The sequence below is a fragment of the Camellia sinensis genome, chromosome 2, assembly GCF_055761805.1.
Source record: "Camellia sinensis isolate YWXY chromosome 2, ASM5576180v1, whole genome shotgun sequence".
Classification (NCBI taxonomy): domain Eukaryota; kingdom Viridiplantae; phylum Streptophyta; class Magnoliopsida; order Ericales; family Theaceae; genus Camellia; species Camellia sinensis.
In genome coordinates this window covers 72,394,144-72,416,700 of record NC_138962.1, presented here as the reverse complement: position 1 = coordinate 72,416,700, position 22,557 = coordinate 72,394,144, and the positions used below count along the sequence as shown (strand labels likewise).

General features: G+C 39.1%; 1 protein-coding gene across 1 annotated transcript in view; it reads right to left on the bottom strand.

The window, feature by feature from the left end:
- Positions 1 to 200: 200 nt before the first annotated feature.
- LOC114267233 (inactive glucose-6-phosphate 1-dehydrogenase 4, chloroplastic) overlaps positions 201 to 22,557 on the bottom strand; it is a 219,347-nt gene continuing 196,990 nt past the window's right edge. Inside the window, exon 13 of the mRNA XM_082914813.1 lies at positions 201 to 263. Coding sequence (XP_082770939.1) covers position 263 — 1 coding nt within the window. The 3' untranslated portion in view covers positions 201 to 262. The remainder of the gene's footprint in view (positions 264 to 22,557) is intronic.

Here is a 22,557-nt window from a genome sequence, read left to right as displayed (position 1 = left end):
CATAAATTTTAAACTTGAATTTAGATTAATAATTGGTATGACCTCAAAATAACAAGGATCAAGGTTAGACAGTGAGATGGTGGGGGATAAGCTTCATCATTGAAAGGGCAACAATCCGGATCACCAACTAAGGCAGCTAAATGACTGCTTAGTTATAAAGGATGTAAGGGTGTAGATCTGTGTGTTGATCCCAGTGTGACTGATCATCTAATCACTAATGCACATAGACAATATATGGAACCAACCCAGCCCATCCCTAGTTCCTGAAATGAGTAATGTTAGAGATCAAAAATTCAGACACAAAAAAGTACTAAAAAAAAATAATATGGGATCTAAATTCAATTATTACATAATTTTGCTTGATACTTTTTTATGTCTAAATTCTTAGTCTCTAACATTATTGGTTAGAAACAAAGGCAAGGGATAGCACAAACTCGTGTTTTTTTTTTTTTTTTTTTTTTTTGCTTAAAAAGGGGCCACACTAACTACAAGAGGGTGAAAGGAGAGTCGTATAGGTGAAAAAGTTGGCATCACACTGTACTCATTTGATCGACCTGTCTATTGAAAGCGAGAGGAATGGGAGCAGCTCAACCGATGGGAAATGAGGAGTGGCTATGTAGGGCGGCTAATATTTGTGGATAGAGGTACTCTATCATGATTTTTCTGTTTTTGTCACAAAAAAATTTGTCGGTAAAAATACACAATTTAACAATTTAAGTATAAAATTATAATAAAATGAATCAAAATACATTTTTTTTTTTTAAAAAACACAGGACATCATTTTCCTTCAACTTTAAACCTAGACCATTGAATTACAACAAGAAGATCAATACGGAGAGATTATCTCTTAATTTTCGTTATTTATATCTCTCGAATTTCCTCTAAAATACACACACTCCACAACACAAAGCATGCAATGTTATGTCACTTTTGAAACCTTATCAGGCAAATTTGAAATTTTGGTACAAAAGAACATAAGGAAATTGCAAAATGCCAAGTAGAAATGTTTGATTGTTATTTTGTTTTTCTTATTTTACTTCCTAAAAAACACAAACTTGTTTGCAAACTATTTCCAAAAACTTTTTTTGATTTTTCTTAAATAACTCACTTTTTAAGAGACACCAAAAGGTTGTTTCTAAATTTTCTAAAACTACTTTTGCAAAAATTGAAAACAATACGGAAAGGATGAATAATTTTTAACTTTTCAATGTTTTTTTATTATTGTGTTGGGGGATAGAAGGAGAGCACATTTCTAGTTGGATAAGTGGGCAGGTAATGTATGCTTCAAGGAGGAATTTCCAAGGTTGTTCTCCTTATCTACTAATAAGTATGGTGTGGTTAATAGCTTTTTCCAGAGAAGGGGAGTAGCTGGAAGTTGGACAGTGGGTTTTAGAAGAGCAGTGTTGGCTTGGGAGGAGCAGGAGGCTAATAGGCTGTACACCCTACTTAATTCTGCAACTCCACTTTGCAATACAAAAACAGATGAATTGATTTGGGCAGAAGGTACATCAAGGATGTTTAGTGTTTCTTCAAGTGTATAATTGGTGTGAGTCTTTTCTTGGGCCTAAGCTGGACATGGCAGGAACAATCTGGAATAATTGTGCTCCATCTAAAGTGCAGTTTTTTGGGTGGTTAGCCTGCATGGCAAGGTTAAAACTTCTAGCTTTTTGCAAAGAATTGGTATCCTTGATGGAAATGCCAATATTGTTTGTGTGTTTTGTCAAAATGAGATAGAAACCGTGGATCATATCCTTCTCTTTTGCCCTTTTGTATGGAGGCTCTGGTCAAACATTGTAAAATGGTGGGGTCTTCAGTGGGTGTTATCTGGTTCTGTAAATGGATTGTTGCAGTGGTGGTTTGGGTGTAAAATGAAAAAGTTGGAAAAGAAAATTTGGGCAGTCATTCCCTTAGCCATTCTCTGGTCTATTTGGAAGCACAGAAATGACTGTGTGTTCAGTGACATTCAACCAAATTGGGAAGAATTGTGTGATATTGTTAAGGTGAGAGTAGCAATGTGGATCAAGGCTTCTCCAATGGATGCGGTGTTCTCTGTTAATGACCTTGTGTTTAATTTGCAACAAGTACAATACTGCATTAGGAATGGTGGTTGATTATGCTCTGCTGCTACTGGTTCTGTTGGGTGGTATGCCCTGCTGTTGGTATGCTCTACTGCAGGTATTGCTTTGTGGTATATTCGACGATTGGTTTGATATGTTATGTTGTTCTGCTGGGGTGCCCTGTTGATCTGTTACTGAACTGCTGTTGATCTAAACTGCTGATGTTGATCTGTTAGGATACACTCATGCTGCTGCCCTGCTACTAATGCCAGTTGCTGTTCCTAGACATAGTTTTTGTTGATATGTTTTTTGTGCTTGTTGCTCTGTCCATGAGTGGAATGACCTGCTAACTATGGACTGTAGTGGGGTTATGCTGAACTGTCTATATGCTGAACCAATGCTCTAGCAGAGGGGTTATTGCTGAATAATGCTCCTGCTGTTTGCGTGTTTTTTTTTTGGTTTTGTTTTTGCTCTGCATGTTGGTTACTCACCAACTTGGAGCTTGGAGTCGGTGTTGGCAGATGATTTTGGTGGGCATCTAGGTACCAACCTAGTTGGGATCTGGATGTTTCACTGTGATGCTTTTTGCACCCTCCCCTTTATTGATGTACGTTATCATATTATGTATGTTTTCCATCAATAAAGATTCTTTTTTGCTGATAAAAAAAAACAAAAACACAACCAAATAGGTTTTAGTCTTCAAATGAAGGAAAGGCACATGGTCACAACTCACTATCACAAGATAGTAAATTTTATTATTGTTTCATGCAAGAACCATTGGAACTCTAATCACTAATTGTGCATTCAAATCATTCTCAAGAAACAAAACAAAGATGGGGTACAGAGCTTTACTAGTCATCAACCCACCAAACCCCATGTTTTGCCCAGAGATAGAAGGCTCCAACTGGACCCCTACCTCCCAACTCATACAGCTCTGGTGCCATATTTTTGTTATCTATCTCTTGCAGAACTGGAGATAAAATCTTCTAGGCAGCTTCAAGATCATCACTTGTCATAAATTGATGGTTGTCTCCATCAATCACATCAAGAAGAAAATGCTCGTATGAACACAATGACAGACATGTAATGGACATCAATGATAAGGTCTTAGCATTGGTAGAATTATGCATTTGAAGCGAAAGATCTTAAATATAGGAGTGAAATATTATACTTATCCTTGTAGAGCAAATTTAGGTCGGAAGCATCCAAATGCAAACTTAGTCCTGAACCTTGTTGTTAACTCTGACTAGGATGGCTTCGTCAGGCACATCTCGTAAAATCAGTTCATTAGTGGCGAGGTCAATGTTATGGCCCATGCGGTCACGGTAAGGGTTTCCGGGAACGTGACAAAACTGTATGCGTATCTCCACCCTGTGTAATAAAGCTAATATGGGTGAAGAGATTCTATTTGTTAGGAAAATAGATGTTTAAACAAATTTATTAAAATATGGGAATAAAGCAATTGCAAATGCTAGAAAAATAACAAGCTTGCAGTTTGTTCATTGATTTATTTTAGAGTTATAAGTAGGAACTGCTACTATCAGTCACTTGAGCTTTACCATAGCATTAAACAAAATATCATGCACAATTGTAACGTTTATATACATGAACTATTCCATTCCTAAAGAATTCAAATTTCAAATCATCATACAGTGTTTGGTTCATTGGAATGAATCTTTAAATTACAATATATAACAGTTTTAAAGAATAAATGTTTTGATCTTTAAAAGTGAAAATTTTGTTGTAAAAGACATTTAGAAATCAATTTCCATCGTCATGAGGATAGTCGCTAAAAGATCATCTTGAAAAGTAAAAAATAAGGTTTTTAGCAACAAAATTTTAAAAATGTCGCTAATAAATAGACTTTTAGGGACTAAATAATTTAGTCTCAAAATGGTTTAGTTTTTGAGACAAAAAATTTAGTCGAAAAGGATAATAATTCATCACTAATGTCCAATTTTTGTTGCTAAAAATATAATAACGACACTTTTCACAACAAAATTATTTTGTTTGTCGTGACCCAAACCCGCCCCTATAGGTTTAGCGTCGTAACCGGTCAGTAATTCTTAGATTACTAATGGTCTTAGAACAATTTATCACATATTAAGGGGCTGCGAAAGCAAATATATAAACATACATAGTCCATTGAGCTGTACTGAATAGATTTGAAACTTATACATATAATGTCAAACTTCCATACGTCATGCATCACCATACAAATATAGATAGTGTCATAAGGGACTTAGCTTAAAGTATAGATAGACAAAAACAAAACAAAAACATCCTTCACGTGATTCACAAAACTTGACCACATGACTTTTGAAACCTCCTCGGGAGGTACAAGGGTTGGCCGACAAAACAAGCTCCAGGCGATCATCATTGAGCCTGGTCACGCGTCTGATCACCTACATACATAAATAATACAGTGAGCGGAATCCCAATGAATAATAACAAAGTAAAGGTTTCATTGAACGTTGTCCATAACCGTTACAGAAATAGATTCAGAATCATACTCATAATCAGAATTTGCAGTTAATCATACGTGATACATCCATTAGTATTAGCGGAAACAGTTGACCCATAAAGGGACGTCCATTAAAGCATACAGTTGACTCATGAGACGTACATTTGGCCCATATATAGGACGTATACAGAAGGATTCATAATAATTGGCTCATGAGACGTACAGTTGGCCCATAATTGGGACATAACAAAACAGATAACGAATGTCATCTGAAACTAAGGATGCCACAAATACATTTCAAAAACTTAGACAATCATTCATTCATGCAGAAAATAATATTTCAGAAAACAGATCATTTCATATCATTTAGAAAATACTTATAAATTGAACATAGTTTTACAAAGTTATTACTCACAGTTGGCTCCAAAGGCAGGCAGACAGATCAAATAGCTTATGGCGCGTGACCTATATAAACAGATAACGGATGCACACTAAAACACATACTTGAAAACACTTAACTGAATTTGCCTTGCTTTTAGTGTGTTTCTAAGTCTTTGTCCTCATTACTATGTCTTAATTAAGGCCTATGAATGCCTATAATGCAATGAGGATGCCAGAATGCATTTGAAAACACTTGGTCCAATTTGCTGAAAACAGAGTCCTCGCTCGAGCGGAGATTAAAAAATGTGAGTAGTCGCTCGAGTGCAACTTCCTTCGCTCGAGCGGTCTGTCAACTCTACAAAAGTACTGGTTGCTTGATTTTTTCGCTCGACAGTCACTCGAGCGTGAGACTGAGGTACTTGCTCGAGTGCAACTCTTGTCGCTCGAGCGGTTTGCAAAATGTGTCAACTTCTAGGAGCATGCATTTTACATTCAAGCTAACTTTTGGTCACTTGAGCGGAAGTGCACAACTCAGAGTGGTCGCTCGAGTACAAGATCTGTCGCTCGAGCGGAGAGACAGAATTATAAAATTTCTAGATTGCTTTACCAGGCTCAAAACTCAAATTCAATGCTGCAAAACATGCTCTCTTGGGCCAAAAACTCAAGGAAGCTTGTTTAAACTTGGAAAACATCATGAATTCAAAACCATTTCGCAAAATCAAGGCCCAAAAGTAAGTCAATTACGCAAATTCAAGCTTAAAGTTTAAAGAACATAACACAAATATAATTTTTTGACTTCAAAGCTTTCAAAACATGATCAAACAAGGTAAAATGATATGAAACTTGATGACTTTCCAAAACCAAGCTATGATCAAGGCATGCATGTGTGCATTCTTCAAATCCAACTCTAAATGCAAGAGAATTTGAATGCATGTATGGTAATCTTCTTAATTTCCTTTCCTTGCTTAATTCTTGTGTTAATTCCTCTTGAATTCATGTATTATGTCTCAATTACACTAGGAAATGCTTAAATCCTTACCTCACTCTTGATTAAGGCTCTAGCTTGCTATATCTTTAAGCTTCCAAGCCAATTTCCTTAATTCTTTAGCAAATTCCTTCCTAATCTCAAGTGTGATCTCACACCCCTTTTGGTCTCTTCCTTCTCTCTCCCTTACGTTTTGCTTGATTGTGTAAGCTCAAAGATATGATGAAGAAAAGAGATGAGTTGGGGCATATAAGAGTCTTACATAGGCTGGATTAAGGAGTTGAATTCATGCTAATCAAATGGACATTAATTATTCTAATTTATTCGTTCCGAATCGAATTTTAATGAAACCTACCATAAAATTCTAAAAATCTAAAATAACCTAGAAATCAAATCAATTTCATGATCGGATGTCAATAAGGCCTTTAATTCTCAGAACAAAACAAAAACACGAACAGATATTTCTACGACAAATAGATAGAAACACAAATAATGCGACATACATTCAATTAATTTAGAATTTCATCTTAATTACTCATTAGGCATAATTAATCATGATTTATCGACTAATCATAGGTCAGGGTTGTTATAGATCCCTAAAAAATAATTTTGTTCCTAAATTTTGGTATCTAAAACCTTAGTTTTTTGTAGTGGTAGTACATCCATTCTTATGTTTGGTTCTGTAGAAAGAAAGGAATCTACATTAGAAATCGATCACCATCACCAATTTAGGAGAATAGTCATCTCACTAGGAGGCCAAGGAATAGTGATGCCATTTTTGTCTAAAATCATTCCAACGAACCAAACACTACCTATAAAGTTGCCAAATATGTTATAGCATGTTGTGATAAGAAGTTGAATATTAAGTACGGAAAAAAATAAAAATATAAGTCAAATGCAAAGCCAAGATATTTATTACATTATCAAATAAGTATAAACCATTATTGAAGTCAAGAAGATATCACATTTACCAAAACTTCTAAATCACTGGCAGAGTCAACACGTAACATTCTTTCGAGGTGAATTCCAGATTTTTAGAATAAATTACCAACTGATATTTTAACATATAAATGAGAGTTATAAAAAGGAGTCACAAACTTGTAACAAATTTTAGTCATGCATTGAAATCTGCTAATTGAACAGTCTGGAATTTCACTATAGTTTACGACAAACTCATAATAACAAAACTGCGACTAATCCTAGCTATCTGTGTTTGATGAGTCCCTTGCCAGCTTTATATTGACCAAGAATGTGGGGATCAAACTGTCCAAGTAAGCATCAACCTTATCTCCTGAGCTAGCTTTATATTGACCAAGAATGACATCAATAAGTTCCAATTTACGAATTGATCTCAAAACCTTGACCTGAAGAGAAGCTTCTTGTAAAGATTAAAAGATACATCAGTGTGGTGAATCTGTGATGTTTGACTTTGCAATATGTGTGTTGCAAAGAAAGGGCTGTGTACCTTTTCATTTCGTTTATCTTCGCCATCAAGACTTTTTTTATTTTTATTTTTTTTTTTTTTAATCAGCAAAAAAAATTTATTGATAGAAAAACATACAGAGTATGGTAACGTACATCAATAAAGAGGAGGGTGCAAAAAGTATCACAGTGGAACATCCAGATCCCAACTAGGTTGGCACCTAGATGCACACAAAATCATCTGCTAGCACAAATTCCAAGCTCCAAGTTGGTGAGCAACCAACATGCAGAGCAAAAACAAAAACAAAAACAAACAAACAAACAGTAGCAACCATAAAACTACAAACTCAGCAGCCCAGCCTAACAACCCTTGAAGACCATTCATCCATAAACCCCTCTACTGGAGCATTTGTTCAGCATATTAACAGTCCACAGCTAACAGATCATTCCAGTTTGTGACAAGTTGAAGATCCTTTGTACATAGTGCATTGTTGGGATCTACATCCAAAACTCACCATGACAGTTTGTTTTTGTTGACTCAAAAAGTCCATCTGATATAAGTGCAAGCCAATCATCATGCTCATGTGTTAGTGGATTCCCAAGTACGCTTCCTCTGAGCTTAATTAGGGGTTTAACTCCAACTTCCAAGTTGTAACACCAATTGAACACAAATCAGCACCAATTCAACTCAGCAACAAGACTCAGAATAGAACAAATCAGCAACTCAGGACAAAACAAAATCAGAACAGATTTGGGCACCCAGGCATATGCCAACCAGCCCTGCAGCAACACACACAAGAGAACCACCTGGTGTTGCCAAAACAAAACAACTGGACAGATTCATCCGCCATTCCTACAAGCATCTGATGAGCCAACTGGTGAAGACATGCAAAAATCCTTGCAGCATCTCAGTACTTGACACGACCACTGCTTCATCCATACAGCAAACCAATGCACAAGCAGCTCCAAATCATTGAGACTCCAGCAGTAGCATCATACAACAGCAGCATACACCACTGCTGATTAACAGCCACCAAGGCTTGCATTTGATTAGAACCATCATTCCAATATTATCACTATGCAGTAGCTTCAAATTTGATTAAAACCATCAGACCAGTAGCTGACCTGCTATAAAAACCAGCAGCCTGCATACTCATATATCCAGCTGCAGAAACTCCCAGCCAGAATAGAAATCCCACAAAAACATAACCAAAACTGACAGCCACTTCTGAGCATAACATTCTAATAAAACAAATTAACCACAAACAGCCAACAAAGAGTCTTATACATCAGTACACCTAGGTTCTTTTTGCCCAAAACATCATCTCATCCCAAATTCTCACCCAGCCATCAACCTTATAAACAAAAATCTAACCTTAGACACAATCCTTTACCACAAAACATTAACAACATTATCATATTTCAGCAAGCATCACACAACACCAAACTTCCATATCTGATACAAAAACTTCGCCTAAACAGAACAGCAAAAAAACCACCACCATAGCAGGCATCCACACCAGCACCAGAGCATCTGATTCAGCAAAAAACCACCAGCATAGCAGACCAACACCAGCGCCAGAACAACAATTCAATTTCCTTGTATCAAAATCGAACACCAAAAAAAAACCACCAGCACCAACATACTTAGCAGCAATTCAGCATCCTTAGGTCCCATTTTCTACACACAGTTGCAGACCTGCTTCAGGTTATATAACACATCATGCACCGAGTAATTAAACTCTTTCAAGGAGGAAACAGCCCACATAGCAACTCTGGTTTTACTAGATCAGCCAAATCATTCAAAGCTGGTTGTGCTTCTTTAAATATGCACTCATTCCTGAGTTTCCACACTGACCACTTTACTGCCAATGGTATCATCTTCCAGATCTCCTTTACATTTTTCTTCATTTTTGGACCTGACCAGCAGTGAAGTACTGCCTCTACTGAACCAGGAATAACCCAACTCAGGTTCCACCAACTCACAATACTGGCCCATATTCTCCAGATCTTAGGACAGTGAAGGAGGACATGGTTTAAAGACTCCACCTCAGATTTACAAAACACACACAATGCACTAACATTAGAATTCAATACTCCAATCCTATGTCAAAACTTAGAGGACTTAATCCTACCTCTCCAAGCCAACCAACTCAGAAACTGTACTTTGGGAGGGGCTAAATTATTCCAAATGCTTTTAGTGACTGTGATAGTTGGCCCTTTACATGCTACCACCCACTTCCAGATTGATGACACATTAAAGACTCCAGAAGGGTGCGCTAACCAAGAGCAATAGTCTTCAACCCCTTCATTTAGTCTAGGAGCACTCTGTAACAAATCATTAAGTTTCAACACTGCCTCCTCTTCCCAAGCAAGAAGAGGCCTTCTAAAGGCAATATTCCAATCTGTACCCACTCCTCTGCTATGAAAATATTTAAACAGAGTGCCATCCTTTTCAACTGACAAGGAGAATAATCTGGGAAATACCTTATTCAGACTTTGATTATTAATCCACCTATCAATCCAGAACCGCACTCTTCTACCATTTCCAACAATTACCTTAAAATTTTGCAAAAAGAAATCTCGTAAGTCAGGATTTTTTGTAGCCACTGATAGTACACCCTGCCACAAATTTGACATGGGCAGTGACTCTCCTAAAAATGGGCTCCATCTACCACCCAAACCTCCATACTTACTGCATACCACTTGTTTCCACAAAGTTGAATCCTCTTTGCCATATCTCTACTACCATTTAATTAAAAGGCACTCATTAACTTGACTTAGATTTCTCACACCTAGCCCACCTTGATTTTTGCTTAGACAAATCTCCTTCCAGCTAACTAGGTGCATTTTTTTCCAGATTTCAGAGCCTCCCTAAAGAAAATTGGCTTGAATTTTGTCTATTGATTTTGCAATACCTACTGGTAGCTTGAAGATGGATAGGAAATAGACTGGCAAGCTTGTGAAAACAGACTTTAGTAGTGTTAATCTTTCTGCAAAAGACAGATACCTTCTCTTCCATGAAGCTAGCTTGCTCTTGAACTTATCCACTACTAGTTTCCATGAGATCTTTCGTCTTGGATTTGCTCCTAATGGAAGTCCCAGATAGTTCATTAGCTGCTTTTGGCTGAGGCAGTTAAGTTTCTTTGCAAAGACCTTCACTAGGTCATCCTGAATACCCACCCCACGCACTTTGCTTTTATGAAAATTTATTTTGAGTCCTGACATCACCCCAAAGCATCTTAAAATCCTTTTCAAAGCAACAATTTCTTCCCATTCAGCTTCACAAAATATAATAGTATCATCAGCAAATTGCAAGTGTGATAGTTTCAACTCATTTGGCCCTACTGTGACTCCTCTGATCAAACCCTCTTCTTTTGCTCTTTCCACAAGTATATTAAGGCCCTCTGCTACAATGTTAAAAAGGAAAGGTGAAAGTGGGTCGCCTTGCCTAAGGCCTTTCATGGGGGAAAACTCTAAAGTAGGTGATCCATTTACTAGTACAAAAATTCTAGTTGTAGATATGCACGTCTTTATCCAACCCACACATTTCTCACCAAAACCAAAATTGGCCATCATTGAATACAAAAACTCCCAATTTACTGAGTCATATGCCTTTTCAAAGTCCAATTTTAGGATGATTCCTTTCTTTTTTGACCTTCTCCACCAATCCACCACTTCATTGGCAATTAGAACTCCATCTAGAATGTATCTTCCACTTAGAAATGCCGTTTGTACTTCACTAATGATCTTGGGTAAGACCTACCTCAACCTTTTTGATAAGACTTTGGCAATTATTTTATACATGGAGCTAACCAAATTGATTGGCCTATAGCCACTTAGACCCACTGGATTTTCCTTCTTAGGAATTAAGGTAATAAATGAACTATTCACTCCTTTGGCCAACTTACCATTGGAGTGGAACTCATGCATCATCTGCACAATCTCCCCTTTCATGTTGTCCCAGCATTTTTGGATACACTTTAGATTAAAACCATCCGGCCCCGGGGCTTTGTTACCATCGCAGTCTTTGATTGCTACCCAGATTTCATCCTCTAAAAAATCTGCCTCCAATAATTCAATTGAATCTGTTTGACTAACTGAGGCAAAAACACTTGACAACTTTGGTCTACACCTCCATTCTTTAGTGAACAACTGACAGAAATGACTTACCACAGCCTGTTTAATCATTCCAGGTTGATCATGCAGTACTCCATGCTCATTAACTGAGTTCAATAAGTTTTTCCTTTACTTTTTACTTGCCATTATATGAAACAACCTGGTATTTTTATCCCCATTTTCAGCCCAAACCATTCTAGATTTTTAATGCCACAACCATTCCTTTTTCTTGCTCAAATCCCAGGCTAAACTTCTAACTTTTGCCCTTCTTTTAATCTCAGAATCCTGGAGAATCCTTTCTTCAACTTTTAAATCCCATTCATGAATTTCATCCTCTGCTTGTTTCAGCTACTCATCAAGGTTACCAAACACTTCACAGTTCCACCTTCTCAGATGTACTCTCAGATTTCCTAACTTTTTCAATAGCTTATAACTGGCCCACCCACTGACCTGTGTTCCTTCCCAACATTTCTTTACTGCTTCTTTGAATTTAGGATGCAAACACCATGCATTTATGAATCTAAATGGTTTTGGACCCCAATCCCGCTCATCTTCCATGAGGAGTATTGGGCAATGGTCAGAAATGCTTCGAGGCAGCCCCCACTATTTCAACTTTAATCTTTCTAGCCACCTAGGATCTAGTAGAAATCTATCAATCCTACTCCATCTATCTCCATCCATCACATTACACCAAGTGAAATTTCTGCCTAGCATTGGTATATTAATAAGTTCCAACTTATCAATGAATTCATTGAAGTCCTTCATCCCTCTTTCCCTTCTAAAACATCCTTTTCTTTCACTCATGAATCTTATTTCGTTAAAATCTCCACCTATGCACCAGGGACTTAAGAAAGCTGGTTTAAGTTGGGCTAAAGAATATCATAACTGTCTTCTTTTCAACACATCATTGGGTGCATAAATATTTATAATCACACAATTAAAAGTATGAAGACCCATACCTGATAAAAGTATGAAATTTCTGTTGCTGCAACACTCCTTTAGTTCAAAAATTTGTGGATTCCACAAGCACAACAAACCACCAACACTTCTTTCAGCCCCCACCTCCATGCTCTCTAGCTTCTCCCATGGCCATAATGACTTAAGAAACATTTAATCTATTTTACTCCTTTTTGTCTCCTGCAGCAGCAGGACATCAATCTTCCTCTCCCTAACTAAGTTTTTAATTTTTCTTCTCTTTTCAGGTCTTCGCAGACCTTTAACATTTCAGGATAAAATAATCATACAGAAACTGTTCACAGGTACCAAATCCCTCTCTTCTTTTCCCTGACCTGGCCTAAGGAGTAATGCCCTTCCCATCAATTCTCTTCAGGTCCTTCTCTTCAAGTTCAATTAATTTGCTAATTCTCTCCTGCTCCATACCTTCACAATTCAAACCTAGGATTTTGCCAACTTGCATAGTAGCTTGAGCTTCACTTAGGAACTTATTCCTTCTCCTTGAGTTAATACTCTGCTCAACTGACATTGATATTGCAGCTGCTGCTGCTCTAAAGATAATTCTTCTTCGAAAATAGTTGTTGGACACTGCTCCTTTATGCTTGGTCTGCTTGCGACTAAGCTTTGCCATATTTTTCAGGTCAACTCCTTTCTTCTTGCTTCTGCTCATCTCTGATTTTGTAATCTGCCCTTTCCTTGATGTTGTTCCTATTTTTACCCCTTTTTCTACGGCTGGAAGCAGAGCATGAGGTCTAAATTGAGTTTAGGCTATACAGTCACTTAGATTTGAGGGTTCAGTTATGGGCCCAGCTGCCAATACCCCACCCTAAGGAACTTTCAAAATCACCTCTAAGGCCTCGTTTGAGAACCTTTCTTTTTAGTTAAAAAGTCAAAAAGTTACTAAATTGGTCAAAAAGCCAACAACCCATACCAAAAAGTCAAAGATTCTCTTTTCTCTCTACTTTTTGCGCATCATTTCGTAAAAAGCCAAAAAGTCATCCCAAACATACTAGTTTTTTTTAGTTCATATTTTAGCCAAATAGCCAAAAAGTTACTAAATTAGCCTGTTCCCAAACGAGGCCTAAGTTTAGCTTGGGCCTTGGACTCTCAGGCCCACTAGTGCTTCGGATGATCTTAGGGTTGCATATAGGCCCTTCAACAATTTGAGTTTCATTTATTGGAATTTCCATATGCACCTGGTTAGCCTCCCTACCTACATCTCTGACATTTGGATTACCCATGACACCCATAGTTTCTTTTACGGCTGATGCAGACAACCACTCATTACTCTTCTCTTTTGCCCCTGAAACTCTCTCCACCATGTCCTTTCCACTATTTTTTGACAGCTGATCTATTTCCTCTTGACCTATAGATTCAGTGCCCACATTGTCCAAGAAAAAGCTTTTGCAATGACATGGTTGTACTGCTGCTGGGAGTTTTTCACACACTCTAACTGGGAAAATATTTCCATTACATTCAACATTAATCACCTCATTTATGAACTCCAATCGATTGGTGATTATTCTTACCTTCCCACACTGAAAAGAACTCTGATTGTTAAGATCTTCAGCTAATTGAACAACCTCACCCCACACCTTGCCAATGTCTCTTAATGTACTAACACTCCACAAGTTGAATGGAACACCTACACATGTTATCCACACATTTCTTTCTTGTGCAATGGATTTTCCTTTCTCCCAATTTGTAACAAAATTGCTCCAGTGGACCATCCACTCTTCTATCTTTGGCCTTACCTCCTTTTATGTTGTTGTGATTTGAAGGTTAGCACATCTAGCCTTCCTCCCCCAGCTCTAACTCTTACATCCTTTGCACATTTTCTAGCAACCTCCTCCTTAAACTCATTGAATAATAGAAGAGATTTAAGTTTGACTATTATACAGTTATAAAGCCACCCATTTCTAGTTTCATAGGCCTTCACAGTAAGCTGTGCCTTTCCAGTACTACCTCCATTCTATAATACTTCTGCAAAAGATCTTCTGCCTAGACTTTCCATCCTTCGTTGCACGAAACTCCTCTGTTGACGCTACATCATCCTATTGCTTCCTCTGGTTACCATTGTATGTTGCTTAATCTCATATTTTTTGAATTCTACCTTCTTCACTTTCAGTGCCTTGTTGTCACACCACAGGCCATTCGCCTTCAGCACCACCATTTTAATAGCAACCTTGCAATCGTACCTCACAAAACCAAACCTTGATCCCGTTGCTTTCCTTCTTTTTGCTGGGATGAAAGCATCCTTAATTACACCAAAATTATTAAACAGAGTAAACAGGCTCTTAGGACTCATTGAGTCTGGGAGCTCATCCATAAAGATGGCAAACAACCCATTTTCTACTGATCTGTTACCTTGGTTACTGTAGACTTGACTTTCTTCGCGTGCCCCCTTTTCGGAGAGGTGTGAATTGGTCTTCTACAGTTCAGACTCCTGTCACGGTTCCAAATTTAATCTCACAAAGTGCAATGTGAGACCAATAAACACCAAAGAGTCCAATCCGGCAAATAATTTTGGAAAATTGATTTTGAGTCAAATAATGCCAAAAACTGGACTGCTTTGCTAGATTATAGAGTCGCCACCTAAATATTTTATTTTTGGGAAATTTAGGAAACCTTGATTCGTGCCAAAGGCTACGTGTCCGTCATCACCAAAGTTGCCTCGGCTCGAAAACTTGGGTACAAAAGGGGAAGGTCATGACATGAGCACCCCCGCTCGCCCGATCAAAGGATCGGCCTCTACTAAACATGATATGTTGTTTGATAAACACATGTGTTCTTATTCCGATTATTCAGCTAACTTTACTATGTGACGCACACAAGCAAGTGTAGACTAAAATCGCAAGAATTGGAACGAATTCAACTCATGTTTGCTTTTGAAAATGGTTTGAAAGTGCCACTCGCAAGTGGGCTAAAGCGCGGATTTGCCATCAAACATGATGGGCTTAAAACATGATTTGCCACTTCGCAAAGTGGGCTTAAAACTCACATTCGTTGAATTGTTCCAAGTCAGGCAACAAAGCCTTCATCCACAGGCATTCATGTAGTTTAGCATTTAAGGAAATAGCCTCATCGCAAACATGCTATCATGGCAACACTCACACTCATGCAAGTATGCTAAAGCGTAAAACTTACAGTGTACTCCAAGCCAAAACAAAAGGTAGTTAGAAATATGCATGATCCTAACTATGGGAGATGCCTAATGCAACACATGTAATAATGCAATTAATAGGCTCGGCTATCTAAGATGGCATATGAATGTAACAATTTGATACACGTATTCAAGTAAGTATTGAAATATGATGCAGTTTGAATGATGCGCCGAGCCTCGGTGCATACAAGACAAATGAATGATGCAAACATGCAAGCATAAGGTATGCTAATCAAAACATGTCCCTAATCTAACCATCGAAAACGATTAAGTAAAAAGGAGAAAGAAGTGGGTTGGAAGACATGCGCACACACACGCACGCATGCTTATTACGACATTGCGCCCTCTCGAAGGAGGGTCCGAATAAATAAGCTAAGCTAGACTAAGCTAAGCTAATTATTACAAACCATAATTGAATAATTAGCTATGCTAAGCTAATTAAAATATTGCAACACTTGTTGAATGATTAGCTACGCTAACTAATTGAAAAAATTAAATGGCCTCAAGGGCGAGGGACGTATGCATGCTCAGTTGGCTTCGTTTCGAAAATCCACCACCTTGCCTTTGGATGCCTCTGTTTGCACTTTGCTTTGATTTTTGAACATTACACCAATTTCCAGATTGTTTCTGCTCCACCTCAGGAACACTTTGAACAACTTTTCCACTGATGGCCAGTTGACTACCATAGGTGGCTATCGGCCACTACTACTGGCCGGTCGGCCGCCATTTCTCTGGAATTCTCCCTTTTGCTGCAATAGAGAGCAAACATAGGCAAAACAGTGTATTCTCACACAATATATGTACTATTACCCTCCTTATCATTTCTCAAGCTCAAAGGAGTGTAATTCTTGGTTCTCAAGCCATCAACCAAGCATTTTCAATGCATGATGGCCAAAGAGTCAAGCTTGTACAAAGTCAATGAATACACAAATATGACTCAAAGGACCACCGCCTTATCATGCATGATCAGGGGTGATGGAGACAAAGGAGATTGGCTCATTTCATCACTTTGAGTATGAAATGGACCAATCTACTTTGTATTCAATATAACGTCCGATTGAACACACGCAATGCAAATACAACATGTTTATCTAGGTCATATTTTACGTGATTCATTTTGTTTACACATTTTAACATTACCAAGTCATTCTTTATCTTATTAAATCCAAAGTGATTGTCCTCTAATTAGAAAGATGGCCTAAGCCACAAGTGCCTTGAGCATGAAAGAGGCCTCATGTTGTTGGTTAGGAGGAACCCTCAAGAGAAGGTTAAAACCATTAGGCATGAGAACCTCAAGTTCACACTCAAGCCAACAAGGGGCTCAAGACCATTTTCAAAACAAATTGAAAAGTGAAGAATAAAGGGAGGTTACAGAATTTTCAGTGCTGAAACAGCATGAAAAATAGTGCTATAACATGCAAGCAACATATGCACAACATGTTAAGAGCCAAAAGCAATAAACTAGTGAAGAGCACTACACTAGAGGCATGCAATACCAAGCTCAAATGATCAAACCAGCTCAAAACAGAGCTAAGACATGCCAAGAAAGTAGCTAAAACATGCTGAGATTGAAGCATAAAAGGCAAGAAAAACATGCTCGCATGTTAGCCCGCAAACAAGGCTCAAGGCACAACTCTCAAAAGCATTGAAAGAGCGAAATAAGTGAGAGTGTGATAGAGCTATACACACTGAAATCACATGTAAAATGATATTACAACATGCAATCCTCATAAGCAAAACATGTTAGAGGCCTTAAATCACTAAGCTAGTGAAGACATTTGCACTATAGCTATGCAATACAAGGCTCATATGACCAAGATAGCTTAAAACAGAGTTATATCATGCTAAATCAGAGCCTAAAACATGCTGAGATCAAGTCACAAAAAGGTAGAAAAACATGCTCACATGTTAGGCTATCTACACTTGCAAACAAGGCACAAGGAGGGGAGGCCACCCCCTCCTATTTTGGACCTCAAAACCAAGTTTTTTACCACTGAAATTCCCCTGGAATTCAGTGGTTTAAAGGGCCAAAAAGTTTGACTTTAGTATGTTAAAAGATGATGCAAGAAGCTCACAAGCTAAGGAATAAAAAGGGGAGATAATCCCCTAACATAAAATAGGCTCAAACCAACATGTTAAGGCCTAAAAATTAGAGTTTTTTGTAATTGAAAACCAGGCCAGAAATAGTGTAAAAAGATGGCAAAACAAGCAACTAGAACAAAGCTTACAAGGTAAAGTCTTATACCTTTGAAGCACAGCAACAAACAGCAACAATTTTGAGCTAAAACCAGCCTTAAGAACTCAAACAAGGCCTCCAAGAATCTCAGCTCCAAGGTGAAGGTGCTTGGTCAAGGGTTTTAGTGCAAATGTGTAGAGAATTCTCACTTTCAAGCACAAAATAGGAAGAGAGAGAGAGGAAATTTGCTTACAAATTTTTTGTAACCCCCCAAATGGGGGAAAGACCCCCCATTATATAGAAAAACAAGCCAAAGGCTTGCCTTCATCTCTCCATACACGTGTATAGAGATGAGCTTCAGTGATTAAAAGCTGGCACAACTGGCAAATAAATATCTGAACAAGGATAAAAATGGTCGTCAGCTATCATTAGCGGCCAACCGGCCACCAGTGTGGCCGACCGGCCACCACTGATGGCCGGCAGGCACAAGCCATTACCGATGGACAGTGGGGATGGCCGACAAGCCACCATCTCCTCTAGATTCAAAGCAACAAGCTCTTGGTCCACAACCAAGCACAAAACAGACAAGATTAGAGGCTCTAAGGCAAGGCGCTCAGCTGAGACCTTCAGAGACTCAAAATGAACACGAGCGAGCACAATCATCGGGTGTTCAAACGATGATATCCAAGTCTTGAGGACTGTCAAAAATGGGGTGTCTATAGTTGTCCCTCTTTGACAGAACTCGGAAGTCATGAAATGACGGAAGTGAATGTCAAAGCCCAGAGACGACCCATTTTTGACAAGGCCGAAAACTTAGACAAACAAGTAATCGAAACAAAGAACGGCTGCGCCCACAAGCTGCCTACGTATCCCTTTGCAAGGAATCAAACCAACGTAATTCTGAGGCAAGATGCAAATGATATGCACAATGCAGAACATAACTTATGATCATGCAATGAGACTGTAATGAAACATCTAGATGCAAACGCCATGCAAAGAAACGTTACAGCAAACTCGTACATAAGCAAGTTAATAATGAACCAAACCACATTTCATGTAGAAATGATGGAAGAAAATTATACAATCTTAACTGCGCCTCATGCAAAAAAGGTAAAGAATAACAACCGTCGGGCACACCCGAGGTGGCAAACAAGATTCCAACGCGTTGCACACGCGAGGAAAGAAGCAGTGGTGTGAACCTAAGGACACACCCTAAGGCTCACAGCCACAAAGAACAGTAATAACAAGTGAAACACATTCAACCATTATACAATCAAAAAAAGAGCGGTATAGGCATCGGAATCCGTCCAGATGCATTTAACCAAAGTGCCCTAACGCGCCGCGCGTAAGAGGGAAAAGAAAGAGGTGCAAACACCGGAGAGTGGTATAAACATCAGAGCACGTTCCAATGTTTCTAACCAAAACAGAGAGGTATGGGCATCAAAATACGTTCCAAGCACTTCTAACTGGAAGAGAGGTATAAGCGTCGGACACACGATCCAAACGCTTCTAACCAACGGGGTGGTATAAGTGTCGGACACACGTCCCAAACGTTTCTAACCAAAGGGGGTGGTATAAACACCGGGCACATAACCCAATGCTTCTAATCAACGGGGTGGTATAAGCGTCGGACGCACGTTCCAAACGCTTCTAACCAAAGGGGATGGTATAAACACCGGGCACACAATCCAATGCTTCTAACCAAAGTAGAGCGGTGTAAACATCGAGCATACCCGAGTGTTTTTAACCAAAAAAGGGGTGGTGTAAACACTAGGATTACCCGAGTGTTTTTAACCAACAAAAGAATGGTGTAAACACCGGGCGTACCCGAGTGTTTCTAACCAACAAAAGAATAGTGTAAACACCGGGCGTACTTGAGTGTTTCTAACCAACAAAGGAGTGGTGTAAACACCGAGCGTACCCGAATGTTTCTAACCAACAAAGGAATGGTGTAAACATCGGGCATACCCGAGTGTTTCTAACCAACAAAGGAGTGGTGTAAACACTGGGCGTACCCAAGTGTTTCTAACCAAAACAAGGAATGGTGTAAACATCGGGCGTACCCGAATGCTTCTAACCAACAAAGGAGTGGTGTAAACACCGGGCGTACTCGAATGCTTCTAACCAACAAAGGAGTGGTGTAAACACTGGGCATACTCGAGTGTTTCTAACCAAAACGAGGTATTCAAAGGACATGAATGATCTTACCCAGAATTCTTTTGAATGAACCGTACATACAATATCGTCTGGTTGCACCAGCCTTCAATGAACCGTACATACAATATCGTGCTTGCATAAGAAAGAGACTTAACAGATACAGCAGGATAGGAATGCATGTTCCATGCGAATGTGAGAAGCGCATATTCTATGCAAGCGTGGTAAGCGTATGCACAATGCAAAGGTGACAAATGCATGCTCCATGCAAGATTAACAAATGCATATTGTATGCAAATGAGAAACGCATATTCTATGCAACGAAAATTGTGGCATGCTCCGTACAACATCGACATGCATAGTTTATGCCATACTAACAAACTTATGCTTTATACAACAGACACAACCTTTTCATGCGAGTGTGAGAGCATATACGATGTAATGTCATGCGAGCATGCACATTTTATGCAAACATGAGAACATGCGTAATGCAAGGTAACGCAACCTACATATTCTGTACACAATAACAATGCATTTTCAATGCAACATCAATAGCATGTTCGATGCAAAACACCGAATAAAGAAATGCGCGTCTTAACAAGACCGAATCAGTTGTAACCTCCGATTTACCTCTTAGAGGAGTTGCAACAAGTTAAAAGGATACACCTCGTACGTACTGAGCATCACATACTGAAAACACTGTTCGGAGCTTCCACAAAGGCCACTTGAGCTTAAAAAATGTACTTCCCTTGCACTTTCTTGAGGGATCAAGGCACAAAACAGAAAAACAACATCCAAGGAGAGCATCAGAGGCTTGCCGGCCACTCTGGGAAGCCACCGGCCACCCATCGGCCACAAAATAATGCCATCGGCCACAAATGTGGCCGGTCGGCCAACACTGGTGGCCAGCCGACCGGCCACCGATGACAGATTCGGGGCAATTTTGGCATTTCACCACAGGTCTTTAAATATAGGGTTCCAAACCCTATTTTTTCACTTCTCCCTTGCCGAAAAACACTTCCTTTTTGCTCTAGACCATTTTCCCCTTCCGATCCGAGCTTCAAACGCGTTTTCCAACATCCCAAAAATATTCAATTTGATAAACCCTCATAGTTTACAACACTTTGAACCGATTGAAAGTCACGTTAGGTGTTTCTTTATTGACTTCCATCACTCGGGGTTTGTTTCTCCCAAGTTACCCTTGACTTTCGTGCCCTCTTCTGAGCCTTGACCTTTTCTTCCATTTTTTCCCTCCTTGGAGTTTATTTTTCGTTGACTTTTGGCATTTCCACCCATTTTCCACATTTTCAGCTATTCTCTCATCCTTCCTCGAGATGGCGGATGACATCCCACACGACGGAGCTCCTCTGAGGATGGAGATAGATCCCGAGTTCGAGCCATTGCCGGTTAGCATTCGACCATTCGACCCGATGACGTACCATCCTGAGGTACACGTGCTACCTCCTGATAGCATCCGCTAGTTCAGGGGGTTTACGCGAGGTGCACCAGAGGACCTCTTACTACGCGAGCCAGAGTCACATCTATCCCATGGCGCCTCTGAGGTATACACTTTCTCTTTATTTTCCGCAATGTAGGTTGCATTTCTTGTATAGCTCACACTGCTTTTCATCTATTCATCCCAAACACACTTTTGCACTGTATTTTTGACACTGCCTTGCATCTGTTTGTCTTGAACATACCCTTGCACTGTATTTCTTACACTGCCTTGCATCTGCTTGTCCTGAACATACCCTTGCACTGTATTTCTTACACTACCTTGTGTAGACCGCTTGAACTCCACTCCATGCGCGAGGGCGCAAATTGTAGTTCTAGTTACTACAGTTCAGACTCCTATCATGGTTCTGTATCTAATTTCACAAAGTGCAATGTAAGAATGATAAATCACCAAAGAGTCCAAATCCGGCAAATCATTTTGGAAAATTGATTTTAATCAAGAAGTGCCAAACATGGACTGCTTTGTCAGATTACAGAGTCGCTACCTAAATATTTTGTTTTTTGGGAAATTTAGGAAACCCTGACTCGTGCCTAAGGCCACGTGTTCGTCATCACCAAAGTTGCCTCGGCTCGGGAACTTGGGTACGAGAGGGGAAGGTCCTGAAATGAGCACCCCCGCTCGCCTGATCAAAGGATCGGCCTCTACTAACATGATATGTTATTTTTGAAAACACATGTGTTCTTATTCCGATTATTAATCTATCATTACTACGTGATGCGCACAGCACACAAGTATAGACTAAATCACTCGATTTGGAACAAAACATCTCATGTTTGTTTTCGAAAATAGTTTGAAGTTGCTACTCGCAAGTAGGCTAAGTCGCAGATTTGCCACTCTCAAGTGGACTTAAAACATGATGATTTGCCACTTCAAGTAGGCTTAAAACTTACATTTTAATGAATTGTTCCAATTCAAGCAATGAAGCCTTCATCCATAGGCATTCATGCAATTTAACACTTAAGCAGTTAGCCTCATGCAAGCATGCTATCATGGCAGTCACTTACACACATGCAAGGATGCTAATGCATAAACACTCACAGTGTACTCCGAGCCAAAACAGAAGCTATGTCAGAAATCAATGCATGATCCTAGCTATGTTTGAAATGCCTAATGCAACCCATGCAAAATGCAACTAAGTAGGCTTAGCTATCTATGATGACATATGA